This window comes from Gymnoscopelus braueri, assembly GCF_963280865.1.
Source record: "Gymnoscopelus braueri genome assembly, chromosome: 2".
Classification (NCBI taxonomy): domain Eukaryota; kingdom Metazoa; phylum Chordata; class Actinopteri; order Myctophiformes; family Myctophidae; genus Gymnoscopelus; species Gymnoscopelus braueri.
This window is the reverse complement of record NC_137604.1, coordinates 9,753,264-9,774,304: the sequence shown is the minus strand read 5'-3', so window position 1 is coordinate 9,774,304 and position 21,041 is coordinate 9,753,264. Positions and strand designations below refer to the sequence as shown.

Here is a 21,041-nt window from a genome sequence, read left to right as displayed (position 1 = left end):
CTGCTTTTATTAAGGCACTTATCAGAGCACTTTTTTTTGGCCAATCAGAGCACTTTTAAAAGTTGAGAAATTACAATAGTTTTTATATGACGTATGACGTGCTCCACTTTTTGTATTAGCTGCCCAATCATGACTCATGAATCATGACACGAATGCTGCTCGTCTGAGCCAGTGGTTCTCAACATTTTCAAGCCACAACCCCCCCAAAATAATCATATTTGAACTGGGGACCCCCCTAAATAATCATATTTGAACTGGGGACCCCCCACAATTATCATATTTGAACTGGGGACCCCCCCTCCCCACCCTGACAAGCATTTAGAGAGTTAAGGCATAACATTTTGTTTGACTCGGTTCCACAGATTAAATTGTAAAAATGGCCAATCTACAAGCTTGTAGTTCAGCTATTTTCACATGTTTTACCTCTATCTTATATTATTTGATAATTTGGCCAATGTTTCACCAGTATTTATAGTAGCATATAATGTAGATTTTTATGCAGTAATGGTAATTCTTTCTTCTTTTTTTGAGGTATTAAGAAGGCTTAAATTGTCACTTCACTATCACCCCTAAAATCATGTGTGGACCCCCCTGGGGGTCCCGACCCACAGGCAGGCCTGGCTTATCCAACGGGCTGAAGGTGCTAAAGCACAGGGCACCAACCTTGGGGGGGGGGCACCAAACGGCGTGAAAGAAAAAGAAAAACGCAGAAAAACGCAGAAATTTAGAAACAGCGGCTGCTATTTTTTCCCCCGCTGCACCCCCCCCCAATCTAAAACGACACAGATGCTTTCCCGGTTTCAATGGGTTAAGTCACACAAGTTGGTATAGAGGAGAGATTCATTTTTAGCTAAAAAATAATTTAGCTACAACTTCAACCACTTTTTTGTATCAGCTGTACAATCCTGAATGCTGCTCGTCTAAGCCAGTGGTTCTCAACCTTTTCAGGCCACGACACCCCAAAATAATCATATTTGAACTGGGGACCCCCCAAAATAATCATATTTGTACTGGGGACCCCCCAAAATAATCATATTTGAAATGGGGACCCCCCCACCCTGACAAGCCACCCTGAAAAAAATCTATTTTTGGGTTAGGGTTAAACCATGTTGCTATACTGTTGTTGTCGGGTGGAAACCTTGTATGTCCTAAACCGTTCCTTTTTTATTATTTTCAAAATAAATGTGTGCTTCTAAATCGGCTATTTTCACTATTTCAATGTGTTATATACTTTTTGTGTGACACTGTTCTTGTATGATGAAGTAGTGCTTTAATTTACTAATTTGAAACTTGGAGATACAAGGTTTCTGCCCGACAGTGACGATATAGTAACAACTAAAATGACACAGATGCTTTCCTGGATTGAAAGGTATAACAACGTAAAGGCTTTACAGGTCTAAATGAATTCATAAAACGCACCTAGTGTGAACATGCAGAAAGCTGTGAGAAAAAGGGGTGAATAATTTCTTACTATAAAATAAAGGAGAAAAAAAAGAAGGAACAAAAGAAAGCTAACCCAGAGCTCAAAGTAACATTTTATAAACTGACCTTTATGTGCACTCCTTTTTATTTGTTTTATATTAGCATATTGCATTCAACTCATCTGCAGTAGTTAAACCATACACTATATTAATATCATATAAACATCACTTGTTGCTATCTTCCTTTGGTGTTTTATTTCTAAGATGTTCAAAGAATCAAATAAAACATAAGCCATGTCTTGCAGCATTATCACTCAGATTATAAACACATAATTGGGGATTCTTAATGCTATAGTTTTATCTCTACCACTACAATAGAAATCCTAAACAACTTTCTAACTTTTCAAACAAGATATTAACTAATATTCCTCCCTCCTCTCACGTGTTTGTGTGTGTGAGTGTGTGTGTGTGTGTGTGTGTGTGTGTGTGTGTGTGTGTGTGTGTGTGTGTGTGTGTGTGTGTGTGTGTGTGTGTGTGTGTGTGTGTGTGTGTGTGTGTGTGTGTGTGTGTGTGTGTGTGTGTGTGTGTGTGTGTGTGTCTCTCCAGTCAGAAGACGGTACAGGCTGGTTGGATTGGGTCTTGGATTGCTTTGTGGTGTTCAAGCTCTGCTCAACATTGGCCTCAGACTCTCTCTCTGTAAGTCAAGTTTCAGAACATGTATTCATTTTATTTTCAATATTAGCTAATATGATACCCCATAAAATGTATTAATTCTAGCAGTAGATTTAGTAGTTTGACTCATCAGTTTGTTTGATTCTCCTTCCTACAGATTCTGAACTGATTAAAGAGAACAACAACCTGGTCAAAGACTTGGACCAGATACAGTCCAGTTTTGACCATCTACAGTCCAGATACAACAACATATCTGAACTGAAGGACCAGTGTGGTCTAGACCTAGACCACCAACAGTCCAGTTTTGACCATCTACAGTCCAGATACAACAAACTAATTGTTTTTCTTTGTGGTCAGTAAGACATCAAAGTTGCTGTTTTTTGTTTCATTGGTATATCATGTTGTTTATCATTTATCATTAATCTGAGCAAATCACCAAAAAGTGACTAACTTTATTATTTTGTTTTTAGAACCATATGGATTTACATTTGGTGGTGGTGTGTGTTATTATTACACCACTACTGGGTGGAACACCTGGGAGAAGAGCAGACAATACTGTAGAGACAGACAATCAGACCTGATGGTCATAAACAGCAAAGAAAAGCAGGTGTGTGTGTGTGTGTGTGTGTGTGTGTGTGTGTGTGTGTGTGTGTGTGTGTGTGTGTGTGTGTGTGTGTGTGTGTGTGTGTGTGTGTGTGTGTGTGTGTGTGTGTGTGTGTGTGTGTGTGTGTGTGTGTGTACACAGTGTGTATTTCAGTAACCAGCATCCTTTCTGTCCAGGACTTTGTTAACACAGTTGTTAACAGAGACCAGAGGGTGTGGCTGGGTTTGACTGACAGAGAGGAGGAAGGAGTGTGGAAATGGGTAGATGGTACAACACTGACCACACCAACGTAAGACTTTACCTTCATTCTTCTATTCTTCATTTAAACTATCATTATAAACACATTTCACATACAGGGATTACATCTTCACTACTTTTTTCTAAATGGTGTTAACCCATTAAGACCGGGAAAGCATCGGTCATTTTATTTTATTTTAACCACTTTAACCATTATCTTATACTTTGGGCTATTCAAAAATAGCAGATCTACAAGCTCATAGCACGGCACCGAGTGCCGCGCTATGAGCTTGTAGATCTGCTATTTCTTTAAAAAATCATGAAACTTTTTGCAAATCTTTGAATATATATATTATTAAAGCGAACATTTGTAACAAAAATCTTTGCTTCTGGGTATTCTACAAATGTAGTGTTTTTTACAAGATTATATGTATTTGGCCGCAGACCCCCATCTCAAAATATGTTGTTCCAGGGACCCCCCAAAAGAGAGAGAAAGATTTGCACAGATTGTCACGATTTTTAAAAAAAATAGCTCATTGCGCGGCACTCGGTGCCGCGCTATGAGCTATGAAATCTTATAATAAAATACCAACCAACCACACTGTCAGTAACACAATTATACATGTTTTCTATTTCACTATTCTGTTAATTTGCATCTAATATCTAGAACATAATTTGTGGTCATGGTTAAATATCATGTAAATGTGTTGGAATGAATGAAATGTTCCTACTCCAGGTACTGGCGCCCTGGTGAGCCTAATAACTCTGGAGATGAAGACTGTGTTCTGCTTCAGTATGGAAGATGGGACGACAGATCATGTTCTGCCCTGAGCTATCTGATCTGTGAAAGAGTTATCTAGTGAAATGTGAAATATTTGGACAAATTGTATTTTGTACCAATTTGAAATGTTATCTTTTTTCAGAGACATGTGCAGGAGGGTACCTGACCTTTTGTCCCTGATGCCCAAAGTGCCCTTTACATTTTTTGTATTAAGGCCTGCCCTACCTATGGCCCTTATCAAGAAGAACATTTGATAAATAATAATACATTTTCTATAATAATAATTATTTACATTATAAAATACATGAGGTGGCTGCCATCAGTCAGGTTTCAGATTCAGTTTTTACCTCATTCAGTGATGTCATGTTCCTCCCACCTCGTTAAGCATGGAGTTCTGAGTTTAATTGTGTGATTCACTTATACTTATTTTTTTGGTGCAGATTACACACATGAGATATTATGTGTTCATTTAATTTGTGAGCTTGTGTGAGCTTTGTACAGAGACGGAATTGTCTCTGTTGTTAATTGTTTTCCCCCTACTACCAATCAATGTGATAATTAAGTTAACTGCATGGCTCGTGGTTGTACAGTAGACTAACCTTTGAATGTAAAATATTTCTGCTTTGTCTGCTCAGTGTTAAAGAAGCCTACTAAACTAAACTAAACTTATACTTTTGTTTATTGTTAACATTGGTTGAATATGTTGCTTAATTTCTTAATAAATAAATAAAATAAAAAATAAAAGATTTATTCAGTCACTATGTGTTTTTTGTTCTGTACAGTCCTGTGTCACCTAGTTGCACTGTCTGTCAATATGGGATACGTGACATACAGTACATTAAGACACTCTGGATGAGAGCGCCAGGTGTGTAGAGGCTGTAACATTGATGCTGTTCTACATGTGATCCAATGTGTGCTCTTCCACCAATCCACCCTGAGCTGAACAGGTAGTGAGCACTTTGAACTGATCTGCCTTAACCTTTAACCTTAAGCCTTTTTTTTTTAACAACCCACATTGTATTTAATGGGTTTAATGGTCTACTTTGCCTACTGCACAACCCACACTGTGGTGACAACACACACTCTGACTTCAGTGACCTGCTCACACACTGGGATCACAACCCTGAAAAAACACACAAACACACACACTTTTTCCTGCTTCTTCCGGGTTTCTTCTATATGGTACCACAGCCAACCAACCCCAAATACATTTTGATAATAGACAATATCTGACTTTAACAGATCATTGTTAATGACTGCAGATGTATGGATGTATTGTTTGATGCCTTCAAATTCTCCTAAATAAATGAATAAACATAGCAAGCAAAGTTGGTACAGTGTGGTACAGTATGTTTCCCTACAGTCTAAAGAGACTCCATCTTTAATAATAAATAACTATGACCATAAATGTTGTTTTATCTTAACTCTCTCAGTGCCACGCCCTGAGATATCCCGAGTTTTTCCCGAGTACCCTCAGTGCCAGCACGAGAAATCCTGAGTTTTTACTTTTGACTGTGGTCGCGCTATTCTGTTTATTTTTCATGATCACTTTCGCTTCCTGACTCCTTCAGACTCATTGGGTTCCGGTTTCATGACGCAGATTCCGGTTCTCATTTTTTTTCCCGCGGTCATTTTCGGCCAGAATAGGGAAAGTCACGTTTTATCACACGGTATAAAAAACAAACGGAGAGGTCCACGTCTACTCTCTTTGGTCTGGGTGACGATCAGTCATCGTAGTCGTGTATCACATCGTAATTTAGCCCGATCAACGATTGTCAAAAATGTCAACATCCGGTTATGACCGGATGTGACGTGAGCCTGTTTGGGAGGGGGCGAGTGAGCCAGCGAGATCATCAATGTGTCGATTTGTTGCTCTCTACTGGTAGAACTGTATTATGGGTTTAAAAACCCAATCAGATCATTTATTTGAATGAAAAATTACAAAATTAAAAAATTAAAAAAAACGCAAATTGCTGGCACTGGGGGAGTACTTTATGAAAGTACTCTTGGCACTGAGAGAGTTAAGAACTATGTTAATATAAAAGTATATTAATCGGTGAGGCATAATGGCAGAATGATACTCTAGCTCAGGGGTAGCAACCTTAGGCACGGGTACCAACATTGGCACAGGGGAGGGTGATCACTGGCACACTGGCATAAGTGTGAGAGTGTTTTTGTTTTAAAATTAATATTCAAAAAAAGTTTAGTCAGTATATGTATAAATATATAATACAAATATTTCTAAAGAAGAAGAAAAATAAATAAAGGTTGTTATGTATAGTATATCAAAATCAGTTGGAAATATAACATTTTGATGTGGTGTCATAATTAAACTTCATGTTGATATGGCACACTGACTATCAAGAAAATGAAAACATGGCACTTCATGTCAAAAAGGTTGCCGACCCCGGCTAGCTGATGTTCGTAAAGAGAATAAAAACCACATGTTCAGACCTGCAGTATAAGACAGACCACATCCTGTTGGATATGACTCTTAGAATTATGTTTAAAGTTCCTCTGTACTTGTTTTCTTAGAAACACACACACGCACGCACACACACAGAGAGAGAGAGAGAGAGAGAGAGAGAGAGAGAGAGAGAGAGAGAGAGAGAGAGAGAGAGAGAGAGAGAGATGTTTTGACCTATAACTCTTGAATCGTCGGTCAAGCAACAAAAAAAATGAAAAAACTGAAAGCTGTGGATCATGATGAAACTCCATATAGGCCACACCCATTTCTAGATTTTCTGCTATTGTGCATTTTCTTCAAAACACATTTGCTGCTATACTACTCTACAACTCACACACATCACTACAGATGATCTCTGAAGTCATGCAATGAACAAGTGTCTTTGAAAACAAAATCCATTCCAATTGGCTATAATATCGTTGCTGTCGGGTGTTCCAATGGATCCAATGTAGTTATTATATTTAGGCACAAGCTCTCGTTAATACTTTTTATTGAATCAATATTGATATAACCCCCACACACTTTATTTGCTTAAAAATAGTAAATTATAAAAAATAATAGCCACTTTAACTTAAATTGCTTTAGCAGCAGATCTACATGTACAATCTCACATCTCATCGTGACACATATTGTGAGCTTGTAGATTGCCTATTTTTGCTACTTTTGTGTGACACTGTAGTATGACAAAGTACGGCATTGATTTACTGGGGGAAAAAAATACATTTTAATGTGGAGATAGGTTTCTGCCCGACCGCATCGATATGTTCTGTATCATTGCGGGTTTTCAAAAGATGCCCGTCAGATCAAGTTGGGATCACATATTAGTCTCTGAACAACGCAGAGACACAAGTAATTTCTAGCCTGGTAAACCCTCCCTCCGGAAATCTAATTTCTATTTGATTCCTGGAGTGAGTCTGGCATGAACCGCCTCTCTGCAATATTGGCTGTGTATGCCAAACGGACGCGCCTATCAGCGTCGTCGCTCATTGTTCTGTGATTGACAGCTTACGTTGGCCAATCAGGTGGCGAGTTCGAGTGAGCCCAAAACACGAACGGCAGCCATCTTTTTCATGTGCGGCCAATTCTCCGCTATTTTTTTACTTCAAAAAGCTCTCTAACTTCTATTTTGAGGCACGGAATTTACTTATAAGATATCGTTTGGATAGAATTTAGTTGTTTAACTTCATATATGTGGTCAATTAATCATGACAAAGCCTATTTAAAAAATAATAATTAGAGAACCGGTAGGGGCGGGCAGTGACACCATTGTACCCGAAAAAGGCAACCCATTTTGGGTATGGCTGTCTCAAAAGTCCCGTCGCGTCACATTAAGACTGGTGAACTGCTGATTGGCTGAAGGGGAAAAATTATCATTGGCTGAAGGGGTTGTCAGTCAACGGTATTACTCCCGCCCAACTCCAGCACAGCCAATATTGCAGACAGGCGGATCAGGCCAGACTCACTCCTGAAATGAAATGGAATTGAGATTTCCGGAGGGAGGGTTTACCAGGCTAAGTAATTTCACCCATAGGGGACACAAACCACCACAAATGTCACTGTTTCTTGCAGGAACATGACCAAAGTAGGTAGCCTACACATGATCTGAAGATGTGACAATGAGTGTGGCATGCAGGTCCTGCATGCCACACTCTCCCACCATGACATCAACAGAGAATGATAAATGTTACATTGTTATTTATTGAGCAGCTCTGACACCATAGTCCCCACCATGTGACTGAACCCTGTAGCGTGTGACTGGATCCTGGACTTATCTGCCAGACCCTAAGTGGTCAGGCTGGGCAGCCACACCTCTACCACCCCCACCCTTAACACAGGATCCCCCCAAAGCTCCCTGCACTGCACACTGAGACCTCTGCTATACTATTCTAATTTAATCTCCCATATCCAACATCCAGCAACTTATACAAACAAACTAATTGGATCTATTGATCAAAAAAGGTAATCAAAATGTAATGGTTCAGGAACAAGAAGCATTCTTATTAATGGTTCCACTGTAAAATACAGAAGAGCTTTATGGACTGTGGATAAACAAGAAAATGTATGTGGCCCATGCCGTAAAGGAACATTGTCCTGTGTACAAAATGATCAGAAACAGTTACATAAACTCTGTGAAAATGATCATATTTGCAGGACAACTTGATATGATAGTTTACTCAAAAATGTCAAATTGTCAGCTAATTCTTATAAGTACTGTCTGTGCAGTATATACCAGTGTTTGTAAACTCACTTGACTTGTGCTGCAGTTAATGTTTGCTTCATAAATACAACACAACTTTTGATGAAGGAATGTATCGTTGTGAATGACCAACCAGTCAGACAGTTCAGCCACTGGTCATGTGAACATCATTACTTTATTTTCTGCTTTTAATTGAATATTTGTTTTTATGAATAGCCACACGTTTCATGTGCTCTGCCTTGTTTAAAAAAAAATGAAATGGTTTGCTATTCGATACCATGGGGTGTGTGAACGTGGCACAGGCACACTAACCTTATCCTCAATATCCTATATAAAAATTGCCGAAGGGGTGGGCGGTGGGTGCTTGGCTGGGTGGACAACATGTGTATCGCCCGGGATTCGAACCTGGGTCTCCTGCGTGGAAAGCCAACATCTTAACCCGCTAAGCCAAAGGGATGTCCCAATGGCTCGGGGGAGATATTAGACTTTCAGGCCATCAGGCTGAGGTAGTGAACCACTCTGTTACACTCACCCCCCTTTTGACTTCCTAAATACAATTGCCTTGAAAAGTCACATATTAAGAAATAATACAAATAACAATAAAAGATACATAATGTGCTACACAGAAGTTTCTCACACTATGTGAGACTGAAAGTGGTCGAGAGGGTGGAGGGTGTGTGATGGTGTGGGTGGAGGATGGGGTTGAGGAGGGGGAGGAGGTGTGAATGCACTGCCTCTGCTAAGAGGAAACAACAGGAGGAAGGAGGGGGAGGGCGGTGGATGATATGACAACTCATAGTTTCATAAAATAAAGACCACCTTCTCTATTGTTCATTCTGTTGTGAAGAGGTGAACCATAACACATACCTAAGATTAATTAAAGTCATAAAGGTAGTAGGGCTGTCATGATTACAAATTTAAGTTGACAATTAGTTGTCACTCAAATAATTGTGATTAACGATTTAATTGTGTTTTTGGCATTGGACATTATTGGAACATATGAAGCCTTTTAGGCTGCATAATAAAAAGCTGCACAGGGCAGATATGACAAATAACTGAAATATACAAAAAATATTGACATATTTAAAACAATTTATACATGTAAAAAAAGATACAGAAATAGGGGCCTCCTCCCCCAGGACCCAGCCAACTGGCAGTCCCGAGGGGACCTAGGAGAAGGAAGTCAGGAAAAAGATCAAGGCTCCAGGCCTGTTCAATCCCCCCTCTAACTAGAGACAACCGCTACACCCAGGACGGCGTGCGCCACTGATGACGCCGCCACGACCAGGCTGTACAAAACCGCAAAAGTCGATGGAGACGACCATTTTGCAGCCGCGCATATCACCTGAACCGAAACTCCACTGGAGAGGGCCCAGGATGTCGCCATGCCTAGTAGAGCGAGCCTTCAGTCCCTCTGGAACTGGGACGCCACCGCTAGCGTAGGCCAGCTTAATGGCATCCAAGGTCCATCTAGAAAACGTCGCCTGAGCAAACTGCCTTCCTCTGACCACCCTGGCCAAAGGAGACAAAAACTGCGTCGACAATCGGCCGGCCGCTGTTCTCTGACAGTACATAGAACTTTAAAGTTCTCACCGGACAGAGACAGTGCAACCGTCTATCCTTCGCTGAAGCGAAAGGAGGCGGATGGAAAGCTACCAGCTCGACTTGGGCATGGGTCACCATCCCGTTCTGGGGAACGAACGCCATGTCAGGTTCAAACAGAACCTTCCTGTCGCCGTCCGGGAACCTCATGCACTCCGAACTCACTGAGAGCGTGTGCATGTCACTGACCCGTTTAGCTGTAGACAGGGCCACCAAGAGGACTCAACAAAGTTCAAACGGAGGGCGACAGAGTGCATCTAGCACCACCGCCAGGACCCAATGCCGGGAACAGAGGCCTGTTAACCGGCCTGGCTCGTCTGGCGCCGCCCATGAAACGGCGCACCAGATGCTGGCCAACCGTCTTGCCATCGAAACCCTCGTGACAAGTGGAGAAGGCCCCAGGTACATCTCAACCGTCGAGAAGGTCAGCCTGATTTAACCTGTTTTGCAGGAAAAAGAGGATGCTGCGCAACTGAAACCTGGAAAGCCACCACCAACGGCGACTGTTCCAGACCCCAAGACACAAAAGAAAATCCATTTTATGTCGTAAGCAGCTCTCGTGGCACGGGCCCTGGACCCCTGTATGGTAGCTACCACGTCAGGGGACAGGCCACACAAGCCCAAAGTCGCCCTCTCACGGACCAGACCCACAGGTCTAGGTCCTGATGGCGGGGTGTAAGATCTGACACTGTGGCGTGTCCCACCACAGCGTCCACTCAGATCGCCAGCTAGCTTTTCCAACACTGGAGAGGCCAGGCCTCCCTGCTCGTTGACATAGCACATGGTCGTGGTGTTGTTGGTTCTGATCAGGACATGACAACCTCAAAACCGAGCCTTGCAAAGTCTGGCCATCAGAAAAGACCGTCATCAGCTCCAGCTAGTTGATGTGGGCCGTCTGTAGACTGGGACCCCACACCCCCCTGGCCGTGGACGTGGACGACACCTCAACCCGTGAGGCTGGCGTCCGGGGTAATGACCTTCCGCGAGACCACAGCCCCCATTCTGACCCCTTGGACAGAAGGGCTGCGTCTGACCACGGTCTAAGCGTGTCCACGCACCGTAGGGATACCCGGACCTCCCGATAACCTCAGGTGGACGAGACTCCAAGAGCCTGCATCCACCTCTGGAGAAAGGTCACCTGTGGGGCTTGTCCAAACGAAACAGGTGTATGGCCGAAGTCATGAGACCCGCCGCCTGCATGCACAGCCTGTATGTGACTTGTCGCCTCACGCGAGAAGACCACAGGCCGAAAAGCTGTCTATCCAGTCCCCGGACAGACGCGCCGTGAGCCTGGTCCAGCCCAGCAAGATCCCCATGAAAGTGGTCCGCTGAGACGGGACCAAGACGCTCGACGGACATTGATGGTGAAAACCCCGCAACGTCAAGTGGGGAAACGGCCACGTCTGTGTGCCACGCCACCTCCTGACTGCGGTGGATAGAAAGGAATGTGGAAATAAGCATCCTTGAGGTCGATAATGGTCCACCAATCCCCTTGACGCCCCGTCCGCAGCAGCGACGCGGTCGTCAAAATCCGGAATTTTTAAAAAACGTCATGTATTTGTTGAGACCCTTCGTATTCAGAGAGGATCATACGCCCCTCCCCCCCCTTCTTTTCCACCAGAAAAAAAATTGAATAGAAAACCTTCCAGTTGGTTCTGATTCAAGATTTCTGATAGCGCCCTCGCTCAGGAGAGAGAGAGAACCTCCTTTCTCAGAGACCTGGCTGCATTACCTCCCGCATGAGAGAAACAACACCTTGTCCGACATAGGAGGTTATGCATAAAGGCACGTGGGAAACACACCAGTACAACCACAGTGTGATGTTGTTGATCAGGGGAGCTGACCAGTACAACCACAGCGTGTCACTGCTGTACTGAGATATGCAAACTCTCCAACAAGCTGCGCACTGAGCGAGCGAGGGAGGGGGGCTCTGATGTCACCCAGTCCCGCGGACAACGCGCACGTTTCCAACGGGACCGGTGATGTCGTCACGTGATCCAGCGGGCCCGCACGTGCGGCGCCCGTTAGAGACCGTGGAAGGGTAGCGGTGGTAGGTGGCCACCGCAGTGTTGCCCCCTTTAGCGGGGCTGGCTATATATAGGCTTTGGGCCCTGTATAGACAAATATCCCAGTAGTATTTGCCATGCCGGGAACCGTGCATGACAGACACTATGGGCTTATAAAGAGGGGTTATCGGCGCTGGGGGACCGCCTGGAAAACCCCCATGTGTCGATACCTCTTGACAGGGGTTGAGACGGGTAGAGAAGGTATCCCAACAGTGTCTACCATGCTGTGAACCAGGCATGATAGGGACTTTTGGGCTTATAACAGGGGCTGGATAATGTGCTTATTTATTTTGAAACAAAAAGGAGGCACAGAATACAGTGTAAAAGAGTGAAACGTTTTCACATACCTTATGAAAAACCACCATGTGTCTCAATAGAGCCTCCTGACAGGGCTGCTAATGTGCTTATGTACTTTGGAACATGTGAAATGAAACAAAAGTAGGCACAGAAACAGTAAACAGCATGAAACGTTTTAACATAGTCTTATGAAAAACCATCATGTGTCCCAATGGCGCCCGATGAACCTGTCCGCGTTGAAATCCGTTTCCATGGAGACCGGTGATGTCGTCACGTGATCCAGCGGACCCGCACGTGCGGCGCCCGTTAGAGACCGTGGACGTGGCCACCACAGTGTTGCTTTTAGCAGGGCTGGCCGTGCGCTGCACTAAAACAACACTGCTATGTGTTGTTGTCAGTGAGGCTAGTCAGCCGCTAAGTGAAACAACAGTAGCCCGACTGGAGGCTGTGTTAACCTAGCAGCTAACAAGCTAGTCAAGTCCAACTCACCACGAGCCAAGAAACGTTGACGTCCGTTACCATGAAGACAGATGACGTCGTCACATGATCCAGGGGGCCCATATGCATATGCATGGCGTGGCCTCTCGTCCCACAGTGGCGTTTTGACGCCCCCTGGTGGACGAGAGGCAAAACTGGTTTGATTCTGGTACACTTTATTGGCTTTGGGCCCTGTATAGACAAATATCCCAGTAGTATTTGCCATCCCGTGGAACCGTGCATGACAGATACTATGGGCTTATAAAGAGGGGTCGCTGGGGGACCGCCTGGGAAATGTGTTGATATCTCTTGACAGGGGTTGAGACAGGTAGAGAAGGTATCCCAACAGCGTCTACCATGCTGTGAACCAGGCATGATAGGCACTTTTGGGCTTATAACAGGGGCTTATAACAGGGGCTGGATAATGTGCTTATGTATTTTGAAACATGTGAAATTAAACAAAAAAGGAGGCACAGAATACAGTGTAACAGCATGAAACGTTTTCACATACCTTATGAAAAACAACCATGTGTCTCAATAGAGCCTCCTGACAGGGCTGCTAATGTGCTTATGTACTTTGAAACATGTGAAATGAAACAAAAGTAGGCACAGAAACAGTAAACAGCATGAAACGTTTTAACATAGTCTTATGAAAAACCATCATGTGTCCCAATGGCGCCCGATGAACCTGTCCGTGGTTGTCCTGAGAGTCTGGCGCTAGGAGAAGGCGTAGTCTGATACCTGGGAACGGCCTCGTCCTTCGTGGTAAAACGACGGCTCGGTTGCGGTCTGTAGAAGCCCCGAACGGGGTTGCTCGTTACACAGAGTGGGAAGGCTAACAAGCTGGTGTTGTCCTAGCGAGGCAAGCTAAGCTAGAACAGCACTGCTAATAACCTGTTGCTTAGTGAAGCTAGCTGGGTGTTAAGCCAACAAAACACTGCCTGACTAGGGCGACGTTAAACTAGCAAAGCAGCTAACGTAGCTAGTCTGGCCTAACTCACTCACGAGCTCCTGGGGAGCGGGAGGATCCCCGGAGGTCCCAGGGAGATCGTCGTGCAGGGGTGGCGACCTCCATGGATTCCTCCTGGTATGAAGGAACCTCACCTTCCCCTTCTCCCTCGTCCCTGTCGGCTTCCTCCCCTGGTAAACGTCCGTGGCGACGTGCTTGAGCAGGTGCGGGAACCTTGGAGGGAGAGGGAATGCCGCTAGGCTGTTGCCTCCGGTGGGGCCCACCAGACACAGCAGCAGTGGTGTGCCGTAGCCGCCCTGCAAATGGCGGTTCCCTCCACTCACAGAGGCAACAGCTTGTTTGGTAGCACGGTGGTGCCGTGGCCAGCTGGCTACGCTATCCGGAGGCACCACGGCTGCCGGAGGGCCCATGGTCTGAGGCCGCACGCGGTATGGGCCACCACGCACGGCCCTCGGGCCAGTTTCGTCCGCACGGTGCGTCTCGGGAAGGGCCGCTTGGCCGGCTGCATACGAGGCCTCACCAATCAGTTGTACACCGCCCCATCCAGCGAGAGTCTCGCTCTAGCCAGGCGGGAGTTAAGGTGCTTCAAAGAGAAAGTTGCAGTCGATGCAGTACCCTGGTACGTTGCAGACTTGGTGAGGGTCGTTGCCAGCGATGTAGTGAGTGTAGCTCGCGAGATCACACTTGCGAGTAGCCTCCATCGTGGTACAGCTAGCGTCGAGTGTTAAGCTAAGCTAAGCTAGGCTAACACCGGTCCGAACAAAGGGCTAAGCTAACCGGCTTAGCAGCTAACTTAACCTGTTTGGGCTAGCTTGGAACAATGGGGAGGAAAACTAAGATGATAGAAAGATTGAAGAATAGCCGCGGGAGCGTGCTAATAGAAGATTTAACGAAAAGAAAAGCCTGTGGGGGATACAAGTATCTCCGCTTTGGGTTAAAGCTGGTTTTCTGATCAAAATAAATCTAATCCACTGTAGTATGTATTAATAGCCGTGCTGCATCTGCTGCAGAGAAGCTGAAAGACATACCCTTCACAGCCAATGAGATGGCCCGGGAGTTTATTGTATGTAGCTCTGTGCATCACCAGGGGGCGCTGATATCCCATAGTGAGTATGTTACGGATAATTGACAACAAACTGGGAGCAGCAATGGCCGAAAGGACCCAGTGGAAACACGTGGCATCTCAATGAACTAATGTTGCTGGGGACCCCCTGTAACCCCCTCAAGGACCCCTGGGCATCCCTGGACCCCACTTTGTAAATCATTCCCCCACTCTGATACCCAAGTGGAGGCACGCATTGCTGCTTGTCTGGCTGACATCTCGGAGTGGATGTCGACAAACCACCTGAAGCTCAACCTGGACAAGACCGAGCTGATGTTCCTCCCGGGGAAGGGCTGTCCGCACCGAGACATGGCCATCACCATTGATAATGCTGTGGTGACCTCAACTCGGACTGCGAAGAATCTGGGTGTGACCCTGGACGATCAACTGACGTTCTCGGCAAACATCGCATCAGTGACAAGGTCCTGCAGATTCCTCCTCTACAACATCAGGAGGATTCGCCCCTTCCTCACGGAGAAGGCAGCCCAGGTGCTCATCCAGGCTCTCGTCATCTCCCGCCTGGACTACTGCAACTCCCTCCTTGCTGGTGCTCCGGCATCTGCCATCAGACCTCTGGAGCTTGTTCAGAAAGCTGCGGCTCGTCTGGTGTTCAACCGCCCCAAGTTCTCCCACACAACCATCCTTCTCCGTTCTCTACACTGGCTCCCCGTAGCGGCTCGCATCCAGTTCAAAACCCTGGTGCTAGCCTATAGGGCAGTGAAAGGAACAGCTCCTTCCTACCTCCGGGCTATGGTCGATGCCTACACCCCTGCCCGACCACTTCGGTCTGCCACCTCGGGGCGACTGATTGCCTCGTCACTCAAGGGTCCTTCTGGCCGATCCACACGGTCACGACTCTTTTCTGTTCTGGCCCCACAGTGGTGGAATGAACTTCCCACTGATGTTAGGACAGCAGAGTCACTGCCCATATTTCGCCGCAGGCTGAAAACCCACCTCTTCAGGAAACACTACCCTTCCTCTCTGCCTGACCTACTTGTTGTTAACTAGTTGTACGTACGCTTGTTTTCTATTGTTGTATTGTTTATTGGATCTTGTTTAGTCGATACTTTGTTTTAGCTCATGCTCATTTGATTTAGCTATTTTGTCTCATCATCGAAAATGCACTAAAGACTTCTGGTGATTAGTAGTTTTCGTTCCCTACCTATGTTGAATACACTTATTGTAAGTCGCTTTGGATAAAAGTCTGCATCTGCTAAATGACTGTAATGTAATGTAATGTAATGTAATGTAATGTAATGTAATGTAAACCACTGCAGTACATTTCCCAATAGCCTGAGCTTCACTGCTGCAGTTTAAGCTATTTTTGTTCAACAATAGCTGAGTAGCTTGACAAAAATCACTACATTTTCACTGGCACATCATAAAATAGTTTTGAGCAAGGTTTTACTTCAGCAATCAGGTGGTGCTGTATGGTACCACAGCCAACCAACCCCAAATACATTTTACTGTAATAATAGACAATAGTCTGACAGTAACAGATCATTGTTAATGACTGCAGATGTATGACTGAATTGTTTGATTTCTTCAAATTCTCCTAAATAAATGAATAAACCTAACAAGCAAAGTTGGTACAGTGTGGTACAGTACTGTAGGTATCCTACAGTCTAAAGAGACTCCATCTTTAATGATCTTAAGAACTATATGGATATAAAAGTATAATAATCAGTGAGTTAGAATGGCATAATGATACTGTAGCTGATGTTCGTGTGTGAGAATAAAAACCACATGTTCAGACCTGCAGTATAAGATAGACCACATCCTGTTGAATTTCCTCTGTTCCTCTGTACTTTTTCTTCTTAGAAACAGAGAGAGAGAGAGAGAGAGAGAGAGAGAGAGAGAGAGAGAGAGAGAGAGAGAGAGAGTGAGTCCGCCAAATGGAAGAAGCTTGCGACACACATTTTGTTTCACAGCCTACTTCCATCTGAAACTCCGGTAGCAGAATCGATGCAAGACGTCGTTTCATTTTTTCAAGCTACTTGTCAGGTGATTGGATGATCCCGCCCCTAGCAGCCGCTGATTGGTTCGTACACGCAGCGACCGGGCAGCTCTACTCCATGAGCGATCCCAGATCAGGGTGTATTGTGAAACTCAGCACCGCCCTCATCTGGCTGAGTCAGGTTAATGCCTTTCGGCCTGGCGGAGAAAATTACACATGATCTCGAGATGTGACAATGAGTGTAGGCCACCCAGCCTGGCAGAGATATGCGCTCTGCAAAGTGCCTCTTTCTAGAAGGACTTTATGATTTCATATAAGATTATCATAGAGGGTTACATGATATTTGCAGACACAAACAGGCCTGAATACAGGTTGGTTTTTGACTTAAAACTTTCAGTGATGATCATCATATCGAGGAAACAACTCTCATATAAGTTCTGATAAAGGTCCCTTAGGTCAGCTGGCTCGGACATTTGTCAAATATTTTGTTCCAGGGACCCCCAGAAGCTTTGTAACTCAAGATTTGAGTTACAAATATTCAAAGATTTGCACAAATGGTCACTATTTTTTTCCAAAATAGCAGATCTACAAGCTCATAGTGCGGCACTCGCTGCCGCGCTATGAGCTTGTATATCTGCTATTTTTGAATAGCCAAAGAAATCTAAAGTGACTCAATTGCGTTCCCGGTCTTAATGGGTTAAGACATAATACAAATAAAAAAAGATACATAATGTTTTACACAGAAGTTTCTCACGCTATGCGAGACTGAAAGTGGTCGAGACGAGGGTGGAGGGGGAGGGGGAGGAGGTGTGAATGCACTGCCTCTGCTAAGAGGAAACAACAGGAGGAAGGAGGGGGAGGGGGGTAAACAAATAAAGACCACCCTTCTCTATTGTTCATTCTGTTGCTAAGAGGTGAACCATAACAAATACCTGCAAGATTAATTAAAGTCATAAAGGTAGAAATGGCTGTCGCTTTACGTTCTGAAAACATTGACATCCAAGAGGAAGATGATGATGATGATGATGATGATGATATAAACTATGCAAATGTTGAGACCAAGACCACCACACCTCAGCAGAAAAATCCACGGAAAATTAGATCTGGTAAGAGATGTTACTACAACTGCAAATCACAAAAAATATACTTTTTAACTGTTTAAACAAGAGGTTCTATTTTAACTGAACTTTATTCTTACTCTGTGCGTGCGAGTGTGCGTGCGTGCGTGCGTGCGTGCGTGTGTGTGTGTGTGTGTGTGTGTGTGTGTGTGTGTGTGTGTGTGTGTGTTGTAACATATCTACTGTATTATTCAATTTGTACTTCAGTAACCAGTAGCTTTTCTGCTGGACTTGGTGGACATTATTGTTGGCAGAGGCCAGTATGTGTTTTTGTTTTTATTTGCAGATGTACTTGGTGTATATCAGTATTTTATTTTTACTAGCACAGATGTTCATAGTAGGTAAATGTACATCAAATATATGCGTATACATCATGCCGGCTTGTGAACATTTTTGTCTTCAACTGAATTTTTGCCATGGACTGACAAAATGAGTGGTCAATAATATTAACAGAAACACATAGACCCTAAATGTAACCTTGTGTCTATGCCAATGTGATTCACATTTTAAAACAACATTTCTGCATTCATCTCAAGGCAACCTCACCTCTTGCATGCTTGTCATGCTCAGTCTCTTCTGGAACGTATCGCCCTTGTAGGCAATACAACAAACAAGGCTCTGACTCTGGAGGAGCAGGGACCCCTTAAAATGTATGTGGCGCAAGGCCCACCGGCATGTGGATATGCCCTGTCTGCATACCAATCCCTACACCAGCTATGGTTAAATAATAGTCCTGCTGCCTTCCAGGTAGTCCTTGGTTGAACAAAGGCTAAGGGATCAGCCCATATGTTATACAATAACTAGAGTGGGTACCGGAAATCCACACCCATTTCATTTCAATGAAGGAATTGCTCACCAAGTGCATACTTTTTTCCTGCTTCTTCCGCTCTGTTTATGGTGATGGAGGTGCCCATTCGCATGCTGTCACATGTGCAGTATATGCTAGTGTCCTTTTGGCATCTGCGCCACAAACTACCTCCGTGTGCAAGCTTGTGAGTCGAGGCAATTGGTTCAAAAACCGTTTTTCGCTCCTTCATGTAATGGCCCCAGCTGTGGTCAAGCTGCTCTACCAGAGTCAACAATAGCTGAGTAGCTTCACAAACCAACTACATTTTAACTGGCACAGCAAAAAATTGTTTTGACCATGGGTGTAGGTTTTACTTCAGCAATAAGGTGGGTGTGGGACTGTATGGTACCACAGCCAACCAACTGACTGTAACAGATCATTGTCAATGACTGCAGATGTATGGCTTATACATTTATTTGATTTCTTCAAATTATCCTAAATAAATTAATAAACATAACAAGCAAAGTTGGTACAGTGTCGTAGAGTATGTTAGAGTACTACAGTATAAAAATACTTTTTAATAAAAAATAACTATGACCATCAATGGTTGTTTTATCATAAGAACTATATTGATACATAGAAGTACAATAATTGGTGAGTTATAACAGCATAATGATACTCTAGCTGATGTTCGTGTGAGAATAAAAACCACATGTTCAGACCTGCAGTATAAGATAGACCACATCCTGTTGAGATGACTCTTAGAATTACGGGGCCAGAGCTCTCAGCTCTGGACCTGTTTTAATGTTCCCCTCTTTTTTCTTCTCCCACTTTGGCAGTTCTGGCTGAACCGTGCATACGCTTTTTACGAAACTTGGCCATATGTAGATGGTCATGAAAAACTATCAAGAAATAATTCTCACAATCTTTCGTCAAAAGGTGGCGCTATAGCAAAATGCCAACTTTGAACAGGTACAACTCATGCCTGTTTGACCTACAGCCATGAAACTTCAATATACATATGCGTCTACTCATGATCAACAACTTTCACACTCTGACTTTTGACCTCTGACCTTTAGATCTCCACCATTTTGAATAATATGAAAAACAGTTAAAACCTATCTCCTCCTGGGATTTTTTAGTAATCTGCACGAAACGTTTTACACATGAACTTTGAACCTATGCCGAAAAACTGATGCAAAAGATTTTCCATAAGTGAAAAAATGAAGCTTTAATGAGCCAATGAATATTGCAGTTTTATGACAATTATTCATCTGCCCCTAACACATACATGCAGACTCACATTTCTTTGAAACTTTGCGGTAATGTTGAGGGTCATTCCAAATATCACTGAAACCAATCTTACTCCAATTGGTCAAAGGGGGCGCTATAGCGATTTTTTTTTAAATGCAAACTTTAAACAGGCAAAAGTCATGCCTCGTTTGGCCGACAGCCATTAAACCTGCTTACACATGTGCCTTGACTCATGAGGAACACATGTATCACGTTAACCAGTAAGCTCCGCCCTTAGATTGTCTGCAATTTTTGAGCAGTTTGAAAAACACTTAAACCCAGGATTTTTCAGCTATTTGCGTGAAACTGTATCATCTGTGTGATCTCCTTTTTCACAGGTTCTTGGTCTGTTGGTCCAATGGCTTCTCCCTTAAGCGAGTGCCTCACGACCGCAAGGTTGCGGTTCAAAGCCTCACTTGATGCAGACTCATTTAAGTTGAATTGCAAAAAACATGACTGTATCAATGAATACATATGCAAACGGTAAAGATAACATGAAATGCTTATTTGAGAGTATGTTTTTTCAATGTATGACGTACTTCATTGTGAAAATATCCGATCTACAATCTCACAACTTTTCAGATAGCAACGTTTTGTGAGCTTGTAGATCGGCTGCTTTCACTGGTTTCGGTTTCGAGGAGACATACAATTTCTCTATTGGTAAATGGTTTGTGAACGAGTGATCTTAGTGTTAGTGAAACAGGGGCTTGGTTCATGACAGAAGGCAAAAGTGTATGATCTTCAACAGACAACTTCAGCCTGGATGAAGCTATAGCACTACTTGTAGTGTCTCATTCTGTGAGTCCGAAGGTTGAGAGTTTGATTCCTGTCAATGGCAATAGGTTGAGCTGTCTGTTTTCTCTCACTCTGTCTGTCTATCTGGCTCTGTCTGTAGGTGGGTCATTCCACTTTTCAATTGCATCGCACAAAACATGACTGCATCAAATAATGCATGTGCAATTTTTTAAGACATTACAATCTAATATTTAATTC

At 43.9% G+C, this 21,041-nt stretch overlaps 2 protein-coding genes across 3 annotated transcripts in view; both read left to right on the top strand.

The window, feature by feature from the left end:
• The window catches only part of LOC308098999 (C-type lectin domain family 17, member A-like), a 38,815-nt gene that overhangs the window by 4,762 nt on the left and 13,012 nt on the right, over positions 1-21,041 (top strand). Inside the window, exons 2-3 of one of the 2 annotated variants that reach the window (XR_013934344.1) lie at positions 2,028-2,117; positions 2,251-2,377. Coding sequence is in view for 1 of the 2 variants with exons in the window: in XM_080447494.1 (XP_080303620.1) it covers positions 2,028-2,117 (90 nt within the window). In the remaining variant the exon portion in view is untranslated. Of the gene's footprint in view, positions 1-2,027; positions 2,118-2,250; positions 2,378-21,041 lie in introns of those variants that run through there. The other variant, XM_080447494.1, reaches the window with a different exon arrangement.
• Positions 2,607-3,794, top strand: LOC308105015 (hepatic lectin-like; the record flags this gene model as incomplete). The annotated part of the gene is made up of 3 exons (XM_080455650.1): positions 2,607-2,700; positions 2,874-2,986; positions 3,671-3,794. The coding sequence occupies exons 1-3, from the start codon at positions 2,674-2,676 to the stop codon at positions 3,792-3,794; spliced, it is 264 nt and encodes an 87-aa protein (XP_080311776.1). The 5' UTR covers positions 2,607-2,673.